The sequence below is a fragment of the Trichoplax adhaerens genome, genomic scaffold (assembly GCF_000150275.1).
Source record: "Trichoplax adhaerens TRIADscaffold_12 genomic scaffold, whole genome shotgun sequence".
NCBI classification, from domain to species: Eukaryota; Metazoa; Placozoa; class Uniplacotomia; order Trichoplacea; family Trichoplacidae; genus Trichoplax; species Trichoplax adhaerens.
Window position 1 is genome coordinate 511,132 of NW_002060954.1, and position 12,816 is coordinate 523,947.

The window sequence follows — 12,816 nt, forward strand, 5'->3', positions numbered from 1 at the left end:
TAGCTGAGAGAGGAAGCTAAAATCTTAATCTTCCATCAACATGGGAATACGGGTATTTCACTTGCTGGCATCTTCTTACTCGTAAAATACATGCAGTAAAGGTACAATAAACGTAAAATATTACGTTCTCTTGTAACATAATTGATTTCTGCTAGAATAGAAAGACGTTCTGGTTCCAAACTATATTTTGAGAGAATAGATACTGTACTAGATCTGATGGGTTAATAATATAATTATAATGTACAGTACAGTACTATTTCATTTCGTTTGTGCGATAGAGTAAAAACCGAAATAAACAATCTAAAATGTTCCAAATAAGCAGCAAGCTGGATAAGTAGCATTTATTTATGCAAGATATTACTTACTGGTATGTTAAATTAATGTTTATGTAATTACTTTGCCATACTGCCGTAAACTGTATCTTCAAAAACATAGCAACTGATTCATTTGTCCGGTACGCAATAGTAGTACTGTACCGCTGTACAGTATGTGGTACAGGTTTAGCTATGTTTTGGTTAGTTACTTTTTGTTTAAAATATTCAAGGATATCTATGTCCATCGGTCATTTTAGATCGACCTACTCCTGTAATGTGCATGTGGTTATACTGTACATTTTCGCCGATCAGTATGAACTCATTCTTACTGATGCTGTTACTGTAGTACGCGCGTTATCATTCATTTTTATTTACAAACTCACAGTTTCGTATCCAGTTCGGTACAGTTGGATGATAAAGAAAGAAATTAATTTATTGCATTTCGTGAAATTAGGCTGCATTGTACACTATACGTATATGTATGATACAATTTTCTCTTTGTAAGAGCTTGAGGTTGATGTATTCGCGAAACTTAGGAGTTTAAGCTTAAAAAATTATTTCTCTGATGGAATTACCTAGGTGCTTAAAATGGCTACGTAATTGTACTGTACAGTACTGTACACTACAGTAAATGTTCCTTAACACTTTCTTACTCTACTATACTGTATAGTGTACTGTATAGTGTATACCGTACTGTACGTATGTCTGTAACTATTTTTTTCCCATTTCTTATTTGTGGTCCGAATACTAAACAGTATACAGTACTGTACAGTACAGTATACTAACAGAACTTGTTTACATTTTACTGTATTGCACTTTGCCATGAACCACTAGAAAAAGTCATTTTTCTAGCGGTCCATGGCATTCGAACAAATATTGGGGTTGACTGCGAAACTTGATTCCCTTCGCAATGGGAGATTTGCTTGGAAGATGACAGATCATTCATTACTGTACAGCATTATTACAGTTGCTATAATTATTAAGTCATTTCTTTAATGCATAGTTAGTTTATAGCGGCCCTGCTAGATGCGAGGTATTAGGTACAAGATCAGTTCTGGTTCATGATATAGCTCTGTCGATTTGAGTGCTTAATTAATACAAAAAATCTCGCCGATACGAAATCTATTCTATGCTATTTACATGTTATCTCATAGAACTACATAGAACAACGTGTTTTTGAAAAAGTGCTCGATCTACCGACTAGGGTTCGAGTGATTGCAATCATTTCCATTGATGCTATAATATTTAATAAGTACACGTCTACTATTAGTCAGTTTCAACACACTCGTACCTTTTACATTTTAATCTCCAGTGACAAGTACGTGTACTATACTCGTATATTGTTCGTATGATTTATTAATTTATGCTTTATTTCAGCTATACATCTGTATATCTGCCATGAACGGAAAAGTGAAAAGGGACGAAGGTATAAATAGATTTAGATCTGCAACTAAAATTTATAAACGAGTTATGTATTAGATACTTAACCCTAACAGATAGAACACTTCAAATTGTGAATATGATAGGAATCTTAAGATGATGTAGTATTCCGCGTCTGAAGCTTGATGTATAGAGTTGCTACGTTGTTTATGGCTATTTATACTATATACAGTAGTATTTATAGATATTATAACGTTATTTCTGATATGGAATGTCTTTAATCGCAGAATATCAAACGCTAAAAGCTCCATTCCGAGAATTAAATGGGGAATCTCTTCTTCATATGGGACGCATTAGTAAATCAACCTTTATGGCATTATCCGATTATCGTCTAATCATTTGTACCAATGGCAATGTTTATTGTGTAAGTGCTAATGTACATCTGTACCTAATTTTTATTTTGGAGCTGTGTTACGTTAGTGTAGCTTTGTGTACAGACAGTTTACACCTGTGCATAGTCCAGTCCTAGACTGTGTACAGTGGCAATGCAGCTAACTCCTTCATCGAATCCTGGACTGGCCAGTCTTTTGAGATATGTCACCCTTGAATAATAATTTCTAATGTATTAGATTCCACTAGGCTTGATCGACGCAGCAGAACTAGTACAGAAGGATAGTTTATCAATACTGTGCAAAACTGCTTCAAATCTGCGGTACACGACTTGATTTGACTATTAAGAAGCTATTATTTCAATTGCATTATTAAGAGTAGCTTTACGAAATTGATATATGTTCATTTCCTATGGATTACATACTTCTTTAGGTGTACATTTTCTTCAGAGATTTTGCAACGAACGTGGGTTAGTAAAATTTCCAAGGTGCTTCGGGATAGATCTCACGTAGAAGGACTGTTTGCTTTTTGTCACATGGCTTGGAGTAAATGTCACCTGCAACATAAGGATAATGATAGTTTAAATCACGGTAAGGCTGCGTGTGATCCCTACTTTATACCATTTATTGCACAGTTTCGATACGTAATTCTGTAACTGTTATAATATTGGCTGATTTGTGCCATTATACAAAAAGGTATCCTAAGTATAGCTCTAATTATATAATTGTCAATGTAGACCACTACACTGACGTCTTCCAGGCTGAATATCATCGCTTGAAATTTTCGAATGAACATTGGCGTATTTCCGATTTAAATACGAATTTTGAGTAATAGCGTTGAGCACATTAAATTCTTTTTTCGTAATTATTTAACAAATTATCTAAGATATGACCATCGAAGGATGTTAGTGACTTTTCCGTTGATGTGCACTGCTAGATATTCCTCTACTTATCCCAAGTTGCACATCGTGCCTGCATCGGTTACAGATCAAATGTTGGAAAGTGTATTTCGATTCCGGTCATTAGGTCGCATACCGTCTGTAGTCTGGAGGTTCGTATAGTTTTTCTCAATATGGTAGAGACGTATGAAATGGTGTACGAGAGTATTTATTCAGTTTCTTTTCTTAACCATAAGTTCTTAAAATTACTGTCAATTATATCGATAATAATTAGGGATCAAGCTAGTGGCGCTGTTATTGCTCGTTCAGGGCAACCTCAGGTCGCCTTTTTAGGGTACCGGTGTGCCGAAGACGAATCTTTGATAAGAGCAATTGCTGAAAGTTCTACCGGCGACAAAGTTAATGAAGATGAGGTAAAATTTGCGATAGCTTAACATTGCACTTTACGACTGAGTTGTTAACAGATTTCCTAACTGAGTAATGGTGGTAGCTTAAAGTTTTGCTTTAATTAATAATACATACGTTACACTGTAAGCATGCTTGGCTCACTCATTCATTATCTTCTCGGCTTGCATAATTACGATAGCTCACTAATGGTATGGTGGCTTCTGCCTGCGCCGGAAGTTTGGAAGATAAATCGTTCTACAATAATTTTTCTCCATTCAATATGTCTGCATCTTTAAACCCATTAGTAAGTAGTGGTTCTTACAGCGTTGAAGCTAGCTCCAGCCAGCGGAGAAATTCCTTTCAAATTATTGACGCGCGATCTTATGCAGCTGCTCTAGCAAATCGTGCAATGGGTGGTGGGTTAGAGTATCCAGGTAAAACTATTTTGCTATCATTATGTGATCACAGATCTCTCATATTTATACAGTAAGTTTTATGCTGTTCGTAGACTACTACATAAAATGCAATATAGAATATATGAATCTACCGAATATCCACGCCCTTAGGAAAAGCTTTCAGACTCTTAGAGCGTTATGTAATCAATCTTCTGACCAATCAAGGTGTATAATTATATTTAGTTACATTCTAGTAATGAACATCAAATTCGTATTTCAGTTATCTTTAATGAATATGGAATTACTTGCTTACGTAACTATTTTTTTAGTTGGCTGGCAAATTTGGAATCAACGAAATGGTTCCATTACTTGGGTGGTCTTATACGTACTGCATTATTGGTGTGCCAGTCTATAAAGTCTTCTCGTTCAGTACTTGTACACTGTAGCGATGGTTGGGATAGGACATCGCAAATTGTATCACTAGCAGAAATTATGTTAGATCCTTATTATCGAACTATAGAAGTATGCAAGATAGTTATAGTAGTACTTTGTCCGAGCTCGAAATTGGTAACGTATACCAAAAATTTTATACAATCTGTAGGGTTTTATTATTATTATCGAAAGGGAATGGCTTGCATTTGGCCACAAATTTGCCGATAGATGTGGACATTCCTTTCCACTTTCAGAATCTAACGAACAGAGTCCTGTATTTCTTCAATGGCTAGATTGTGTGCATCAACTGATGAAGCAATTTCCATGTTCATTCGAATTCAACGAAGCTTTACTGGTTGGCATATAGCTAATTGATATATGAATTACCGCTAATGACTTTATAATCGGGTTTTTACATCTGATCATTATTTTCAGATAAAGCTCGCATACCATTCGTATTCCTGCCTTTTTGGTACTTTCCTATTCAACAATGTTCACGAACGTATCCAGCATAAGGTAGCTCAAAGAACGAAGTGTTTTTGGCGATTTGTTAGAACACAACGAGAAAAATTTTGTAATTTCCTATACGATCTATATGATAAGCAAGTAGGTTGATATTTCAATCAATGGATCCATTAGCTGAATAAGGTGTATAATAATTCCATTGAACAAGCCCTTTCGTGCTCTTGGAATTTAGGTTCTAAACCCTTCTTATGAGTTTCGAGATTTGTCGTTCTGGACTAGGATGTACTTTCCAACATCGTCCAATACAAACGGTTCTCAGACGATGTTATCGAGAAATCATGCTTCCTCTAATTCTGATGGCTACCCGAGTACTTTACAATCGAATGGTAGAGATTTTACCGAAGATGATAGGAAATTGCACAGTCTGGATAACAATAACACTTATCAGCTTGGAAATAAAAAGATTGAAATCAATAGGCCCAACGATAATGCATATCTCTTGAGTTTTAGTGATCAGAATGTTGTAGTAAATGAATTAAACGATTCGGTAGCTAAAATAGATTTTATTGATCATGAATCAGAAAATGAGAATCAACCTGTTGATGAAAATTCTGATAAAGACCAACATCCGATATTAAAACTGAAAGCAGAGTGTCGGGAGTCAAATCTCTCCGATCCACCGCTTTCTCCTGGATCGATAAAAGAATACTCTAAAAGGCTAGAAAATGTCCTCGATGTTGATGGTCTCGTAAAATTTGCTGATCCGGTGCAGGATAGACTACGAGATATCAGGTTATCATATCACTCAGAGATAGACCATTTGAGAGTGCAACTCGAAAACGCAATTCCGGGGTTGGATTCTAGTAGAGAAGTAGTATCGCGCGAGCAACTTGTAACGGTAGCAAACATCATCTAATCAAATTCTTTAGCTATTGGATTGTTACTAAAGTAAATATACAAACTTTACATTCTATTTTTCTTAGAATTTGGCTACTCCCAGCAATGGATATGATTACAAGGGTTTCTCAGTATCGGTCAGCGATGAGTTGCAAACCTGGGAGGAAGTCACTGAAGAGGATACTAAGAGAACTCTGTGGCTACCAGATTACGCAGTCTCAAATTGTCATGACTGTGGAGTACAATTTTGGTTTATAATCCGTAAGCATCATTGCAGGTATGTACTTATAAGCTAAATTATGGAGGAGACAGTTTTCCGTAGCAGGTGAATGCAAAAATTTAAAAACTTTATACGTTCTTAATTTGAAGGTGTTGCGGAAACATTTTTTGTGGTATATGCGCCAATCAGTTTATCCCTGTTCCGGAAGAGCAGCTATTTGACCCGGTTAGGGTTTGTAATAAATGTTATGCGAAGCTAAACGAAAGCTAAGCATTAGTGTTCCAGGCTTCAAATCAAGCGATATATTTTAGTTGTTGTACTTCAAAGAAATTAATTTATAAAGTAATGTAAAACAAAATTGGTTCTATTTAAATTGAGTTTTATTACCCATTTACTGTTGCAGCTTTCTTTGAAACATGATCATACATTTCTTGATTTTAAAAATATATTGTAACATCATAATAAGATTATGCTTTTTTGAGGACTACAATGATGAAAATTAGCTCGTCTTTTATATAGATTTTAACAATTATTATATTCTAAATATGCTACAACAGAAACTTCGAGTTTTCATCGAAAGTAGATTTTATGATATTGACGTTTCATTTTGGATGAATTACTAGAGTGGTTACGTCTTGACGAATGCAGATTTATTCCGCTCGTGGATAACATTAAGTGAATTGAGTTATTTAATAAATACGGCACAAACGTTCGTAAAATATTGCCATGTTTCACTTCCAACTTGACTTAGTAATCAAATAAAATACAAGTCATGCACGTCTAATGTACATAATGAAAAGATATCAAATTAATCTTGTTTCGTGTGATCACGCTCCGCCGTTTTGCATTTTGCCCTAGTCTTTGCGCTTAGTTCATTAAGATCAAATGAGTACGTCAGATTTTCCTAAACATTTATGAACGAGTATCATTAATTCTTCAGTATTAGAGCTTACAGCTTAACGATGTAATCTATCGACGCTAGCTTTAGATCTTATAAAAATACGGCTAACCTTAGTAAAGAAGAAGCGCATTAACACTTTACCAGTAACTGATATTGCAGGACGTCTCGTAATTTCTTTACCGCCTTCAAATAAAATAACTGTTGGAATTTGTTTCGACATTACGCCGGTATTTATTTTGTATCTAAAAGAAGCAATACACTTAATGATAGTAGCAATAACAGTAAACTCATTAGTAACATTATAAAGTATATTTCTAACTCTTTCGCAATTTCTGGAAATCGGCTGATGTCAACTTTTCCAAATTTCAGTTTATCGTTCGCAAATCTACATATGATACGCACAGTATAATGGATTATTTTTTCTTGAAAAATTGTAATATGAAATTACGAAGTACGTCAGTCAATACTTTATAAGGATGATGAATTTTTAAGTAATAAAGGTTGAGCGGCTGAATAAAATTATTAATCAAATCAACATAACGACACTTACTCTAACGAAAGTTGAGCAAATACTGGTGCTAGCCTTACGCATGTGTTGGACCAAGGTGTATAAAATGCGATTAACCATGTTATACTTTTATCTCTGGTAATCTCATCCTGCACCGTAAATGAGAGTGTTACTGTACTATTATCTTGGAAGTCTCAAGCACGTATTTAAAATTAACAGTGATTCATCAGCTATGTTACTAAATGAACCACAGTATGCTTACTCCAACAAGTTTAACAATTATTACTTGGTATTCAATCATTGGTCTTACTTGTATATTGGAATCACTAAAGTATTCGACTTTATCAGGACCAGCGTAAACTGGCTCAGGAAACAGGAGGTATACAACTGTTTGTAAAAAATATTAAATATGGTAATTTCTGTATCGTACTATAAGGATGTAGAAGACACATTCTTATTTATTAAATTTTATATAATATTGGCGCATAAAAACAGAAACGCTAAATTAATCACCTCATCTAAAGTGTAATGTCTAGCATAATAAATGTGATAGCTACGCAAGGAATAGCTTACCAATACACATGATAATGTATAGAGATCCTAATTTAATATCTCTCCTGCAGAGTAGTATGCTGCTGCCAAGCTTAACATATAAAAAGTAGGGAGACGTGTATTCCAGCCAGGATCCTAAAATAGATAGAAAATAAAATATTAGTAAATATTGAGAGTATCAGTCTGGTATTCATATTTAAATTAAATAAATAATAATATTGTACTGTACTCGTATAACGTATATACGAGTATAATAGTAAGTTAGGGTTATAGCGATTTTGAGCTAAATTTGCATTGGTGTAACCTGGTCGAGCCTTCCTATTTTTAATAAAACCGACTATAACAGCAAAAACCATGACTTCTAGTTCATCCTACGATATTAATACATCATTTAATTTTATCATAATGGATAAGACGAGCAGAAAAATGAAGATTGATATTTGTATAATCATGATCCATAATGGTAGTTACAGTTTAGCATTACCCAGGTCATTTCACATTCCGATCCTGCAAAAAAATATGTGCATAAGGGTGGGAAGGAAGCCGTAATCGGAAAAAGTGAAACAAGAACTATATTGGCGACAGAATAAGCATTTAGTATTTGTGATCCGGACATAATCAGGCTTACTGATCATCTAAGAATTACGATAACCATATAAATCATGTAATACGAGTAAATACGGTAAGTATCCAGATTTCTACGTTCCGTACCCTGATTTGCAGAGGTTTTTATCTCCTGTAAATACAGTACTCACTGAGTTTCATGGTCTGAGTACAGTACAGTACTGTACTGTACTGTATCATTTTTTAGACTTTCCGGACTACGGTACTAAACCATCGAGGGACTTCTACAGTACTGTACTGTACAGTACAGTACTGTAACATTAGAAGCCCCTCGATGGTTTTACTGTACAGTACAGTACTGTACACTACAGTGTACATACTGTACAGTACAGTACAGTACAGTACTGTACAGTAGTAATCAGGAAAGTCTTACTGTACTGTACAGTATACTGTACTGTAACACTGCACAGTACTGCACAGTACTGTACTGTACTGTACAGTACAACGAGGGATTACTGTTCTGTACTGTACTGTACACTGTACTGGATGGCATTGTACTGTACTGTACAGTACACGTTACGTTTTAGGTACGTTTTACACGTTACGTTTTAGGTAGGTTCATTCTTGTATCACTGCAATCTCTTTCCCAGTTTCTCTGGTTAACGCGACCGGTGTAAAATTAAAGTTAATTAAAATATTCGATACGCAGACAGTGCTACTATTTAAGAAAAGTATTTAAAATTCATCTGTACCAATCTGATAAATTAACCTCATTTATATTATGGCTCAGCAATCATTATATAATGAATTTATGCAAATACCGGTTATAACTAGAACATACACGACAGCTTGTGTAATAACGACTTTACTGGTGGTAGGTGCATACGAGTATAATAAAGTGGTATAATATAGAAAATTATAGATCACGGTTAGCGATGGTGTTGATTTCCATATTTTCTAAATTCAAGCTTACGTAGAAAAGAATAGTCAGTACTGTATAGTCTAACAGATAAATACTGAATGTCGTTAATTTGTTTAACTCTCATTGCGTGTGATGATGAATAACTTGAATCAAGATCCAGGAGTATTTGTTGTTTCTGATCTTAAGATATACGCGTAATTGTAATTACATTTGATCACCAATCAAGAAACCAGTCGAACATTACTTTTCATGCTATAGTTCTGGACTATTTTATTATTCAGATTTTACAGGGATTCTCTTCCTTTAACATAAGATATTTCCACCTGACGATATCGGAGTACTGTTAGAATCGTGTAGTGTGCAGGGTGTACGCTTGTGAATATCGTACGAGTACTATACTGAACTATCATCAACTACGTATTGGAACGCGCAGTGTGTACTATACAGTATAATAATGCAGCCACAACTACGTAGTTGATATAGTACCTAATTTTAGTTGTTCTGCTAGTGGTTGGCATTCAATGTCAATACAGACAGTACAGTACAGTACAGTCATGGGCTACATGTGATTATAATTATCTAGTAGTTCAATGGAACAGTTTACTCCATAGCTTCATAGCAGTAGAAATCTCTGGTATAACGTACAGCAGATGTACAGTATGCGTTTTGCTATGGACTACTAAAAGAAAACCTAAAATGGTCCATGATTTTACGTATACAGTGTCTTACACGATTATCATAAAAGCTGAAAACAATTAATTATATAACTGATACGTTATTTCACTTATCGAATGAATATGTTTAGTTCATTAATGGAATCAATGTAACCAAAAATTTAAAAGTAATGTTATTTTTGAAAAAATTAAATTAACTGTTATTTTTCTTATTCTTTACAGCAACTGGATGTTGTTAGTCCTTTCCAAATATATTTTAATCATGAACTAATATTTAATCGTCTTCAGGTACAAAAGAGAAAGTGATATTCCCATATAGATCTTGTTACGCTTCTTGATAAATGCCTATTAATTAAGACGTTGAAACTGTCGTTGTTTTCTGACCACATATCTAAACTAGCTATAAATATTACGATAGAAATTAATTACGTTACTAGTAATTGGTAAGATAGACACTATCTCGGTATTTATTAACCTTATCCAAATCTACGGCACTTTATTATTCTTGCAATTGTGTACTAGAATAATGGCAAGAAATTCAAGATGTTATAAATGGACTATATGTAATACTTATATATTGACTTTACACGCGTAGTAATAAATTAATGACCATTTTTACTTTACATCAAGTTCCTTATTTACTTCGCTTTCGAGTAGATCAGAAAATATATTCCCTTTGCCATGCTGTTCAATCATAGTGCATAACGTAATATACTTGTATATTGTATGGTAAAGTCCTTTCGAACGTTACAAAATGTACATTGTTCAGTCGTAGACAGCTATTCAAGATTTTTGCAGTGATCTATAGTATAGTGTGCTTTGTAAGTTACAAAATATAGACATAGTGTAATATACCTGAAGGCAAAATATTAATACAGCAGGCCCGGATATACGGTTTAGTAACTGTATCCATATGAATATTTCCGGTTGTCTTGACATTACCATTCTGCACTGCTGACCTTAAGATATGATTTATGATGACAACACAATAGGCATATAGTGTACGATAAATATTTCAATGCTTTACTTAATATAATATATATTCAATACTATTAGCTGGACAGGCAATATCTAGTATCATGCCAAGAATAAATTAGAGGGGCAAGAGAAGAGCATTTCTCTTCCTCAAAGACTGGAAGTTATTAGTTGCAAATGATAAAAAATTTTTTTTAATTTGATTAACATCATCATTTCAATTTTCATTTAGCTATGGAGACTATTTACCAGCTTCTTCTTTTTTGGGTATATTGGATTTAACTTTCTTTTCAACATGATATTTATGTATCCTTTCGTCCTTTTAATGTTTTTTAGAATTAAAATTTTTGTGCTATTGTACTCGTATTAGTGTACTACAGGCTGTAGCATCTGAAATATTCAGTGTACAGTATAAAGTATTTTCTACAAGTACAGTCGCAATACTGTACAGAACTATTTACATGCTCTTCTAGATCTCCGAAGGTCTGGAAGTCCATGATATTTGTTACGATATTTTGTATATACTGTATATGATGGTGTTGTACTGTAAATGCTAGAACCTAGAAGCCTGCTGTAATTATATTACCAATACAGAGAGTTTTATACTTTATGCTTTAATTAAGCTAAATTTACTTTTAAAAGTCGGTCTTTTCGCAATTAAACGATTTGCACCACCAGTTCGAAGGTAAAATTTTTACCACTGCGACCTGACAATTTTCTTAACGTAAATTGGATATCGATATTGTCGTATGCTGGAGGAGGGATCTTTCAGAGGAAGAACAGCAGATTTCGCTTACATGTTTATTATTGGTGGCCTTTCAACTGCTGTATCCATTATGTTCTTCTGTTCTTGTTTGATCGTTTCTGATCGTCCTTGATGGATTGATTCTACTACTTTACCGATTGTTCGTAAATGTGAAAATTTTTAGGTGCTATTGCTGTAGTTAGTATTACTATCATGAACAGTACTAGTACATGGACTTTACGATTACAGTACACAATTCAAATGCGATATCACGGCAATACTATCTTTACAGTTTTAGTAGCAATAATTTTGCAGAATTTCAAGAGATATAAAGTACTCAGTAAGAGGTGTTACGATAAACGTTACGGTTTGTGATTTTGGTCGATTCTTAACCTTTATGAATAGATCTGTGGCTGTTTTACCCAACTATTGTTTCTAGGTCAAGCCTTAACTCTGATGTTTGTTTATGTGTGGAGTCGACGTAATCCATTCATTTATTTGAATTTTCTTGGCATACTAACTTTCAAAGCACCATATCTTCCTTGGGTTTTACTGGGATTCTCACTCCTCCTTGGGGGCTCAGTTGTTGTAGATTTAGTCGGTAAGTTTATAAATTCATAGAGTACCGAATTCTTTGAATTAGTTTTAAACCCACTTTAAATGAATGACTTCTAGGAATTGCTGTAGGACACGTTTATTACTTCTTAGAGGATGTTTTTCCTAATCAGCCCGGCGGGCAGCGATTACTTAAGACTCCTTCATTGTTGTAAGTTTTGTAATTTATCTAGTTGTATCCGCAGTGTAATTCTGTTATCTCGCGCGAATTACGTAAATGTAATAATTATGGATGAATGCCTTATAAGGAAATGGATATTTGAAGGAACTGTGGATCCTGCATTTGAAGCAGCACCTGAAGAAAGACCTGGCGGATTTAACTGGGGAAACCAAGAAAATCTAAACGAGCAATAGCGTGAAAAACAGACGCTACGTATCCAATTGATAAATATATTCATATGAGACACATACTGGATGTATTATAACTACGAATATTGTACAAGGGTATTTTCCGTTACAAACGAGTATCATATTTTAGCAGGAAGAATTGACAATCTGTCTAAACAGCATTTTTATGTGATAGTATTATTACTAATCATTGTACTATTTTGCCTATAGCCATCATAATATTACTTATAATAC

At 34.2% G+C, this 12,816-nt stretch overlaps 3 protein-coding genes across 3 annotated transcripts; 2 read left to right on the plus strand and 1 right to left on the minus strand.

Moving 5' to 3' along the window:
• Positions 1–40: 40 nt before the first annotated feature.
• TRIADDRAFT_64213 (uncharacterized protein) lies at positions 41–6,197 on the plus strand (the record flags this gene model as incomplete). Its single annotated transcript, XM_002115701.1, has 17 exons — positions 41–52; positions 1,318–1,347; positions 1,469–1,519; positions 1,692–1,740; positions 1,982–2,118; positions 2,324–2,406; positions 2,517–2,674; positions 2,719–2,779; positions 3,021–3,134; positions 3,257–3,395; positions 3,569–3,803; positions 4,045–4,286; positions 4,366–4,551; positions 4,632–4,802; positions 4,894–5,559; positions 5,645–5,835; positions 5,928–6,197. 17 exons carry the CDS (start codon positions 41–43, stop codon positions 6,046–6,048), a joined length of 2,646 nt encoding a protein of 881 aa, XP_002115737.1. The 3' UTR covers positions 6,049–6,197.
• Positions 6,198–6,586: 389 nt separating this feature from the next.
• Positions 6,587–8,355, minus strand: TRIADDRAFT_59737 (uncharacterized protein; the record flags this gene model as incomplete). Its single annotated transcript, XM_002115835.1, has 7 exons — positions 6,587–6,682; positions 6,789–6,921; positions 7,230–7,336; positions 7,498–7,574; positions 7,761–7,874; positions 8,044–8,110; positions 8,224–8,355. 7 exons carry the CDS (start codon positions 8,353–8,355, stop codon positions 6,587–6,589), a joined length of 726 nt encoding a protein of 241 aa, XP_002115871.1.
• Positions 8,356–9,084: 729 nt separating this feature from the next.
• Positions 9,085–12,588, plus strand: TRIADDRAFT_30201 (uncharacterized protein; the record flags this gene model as incomplete). The annotated part of the gene is made up of 7 exons (XM_002115702.1): positions 9,085–9,177; positions 10,122–10,187; positions 11,107–11,223; positions 11,633–11,701; positions 12,025–12,220; positions 12,295–12,385; positions 12,483–12,588. 7 exons carry the CDS (start codon positions 9,085–9,087, stop codon positions 12,586–12,588), a joined length of 738 nt encoding a protein of 245 aa, XP_002115738.1.
• Positions 12,589–12,816: the final 228 nt, after the last annotated feature.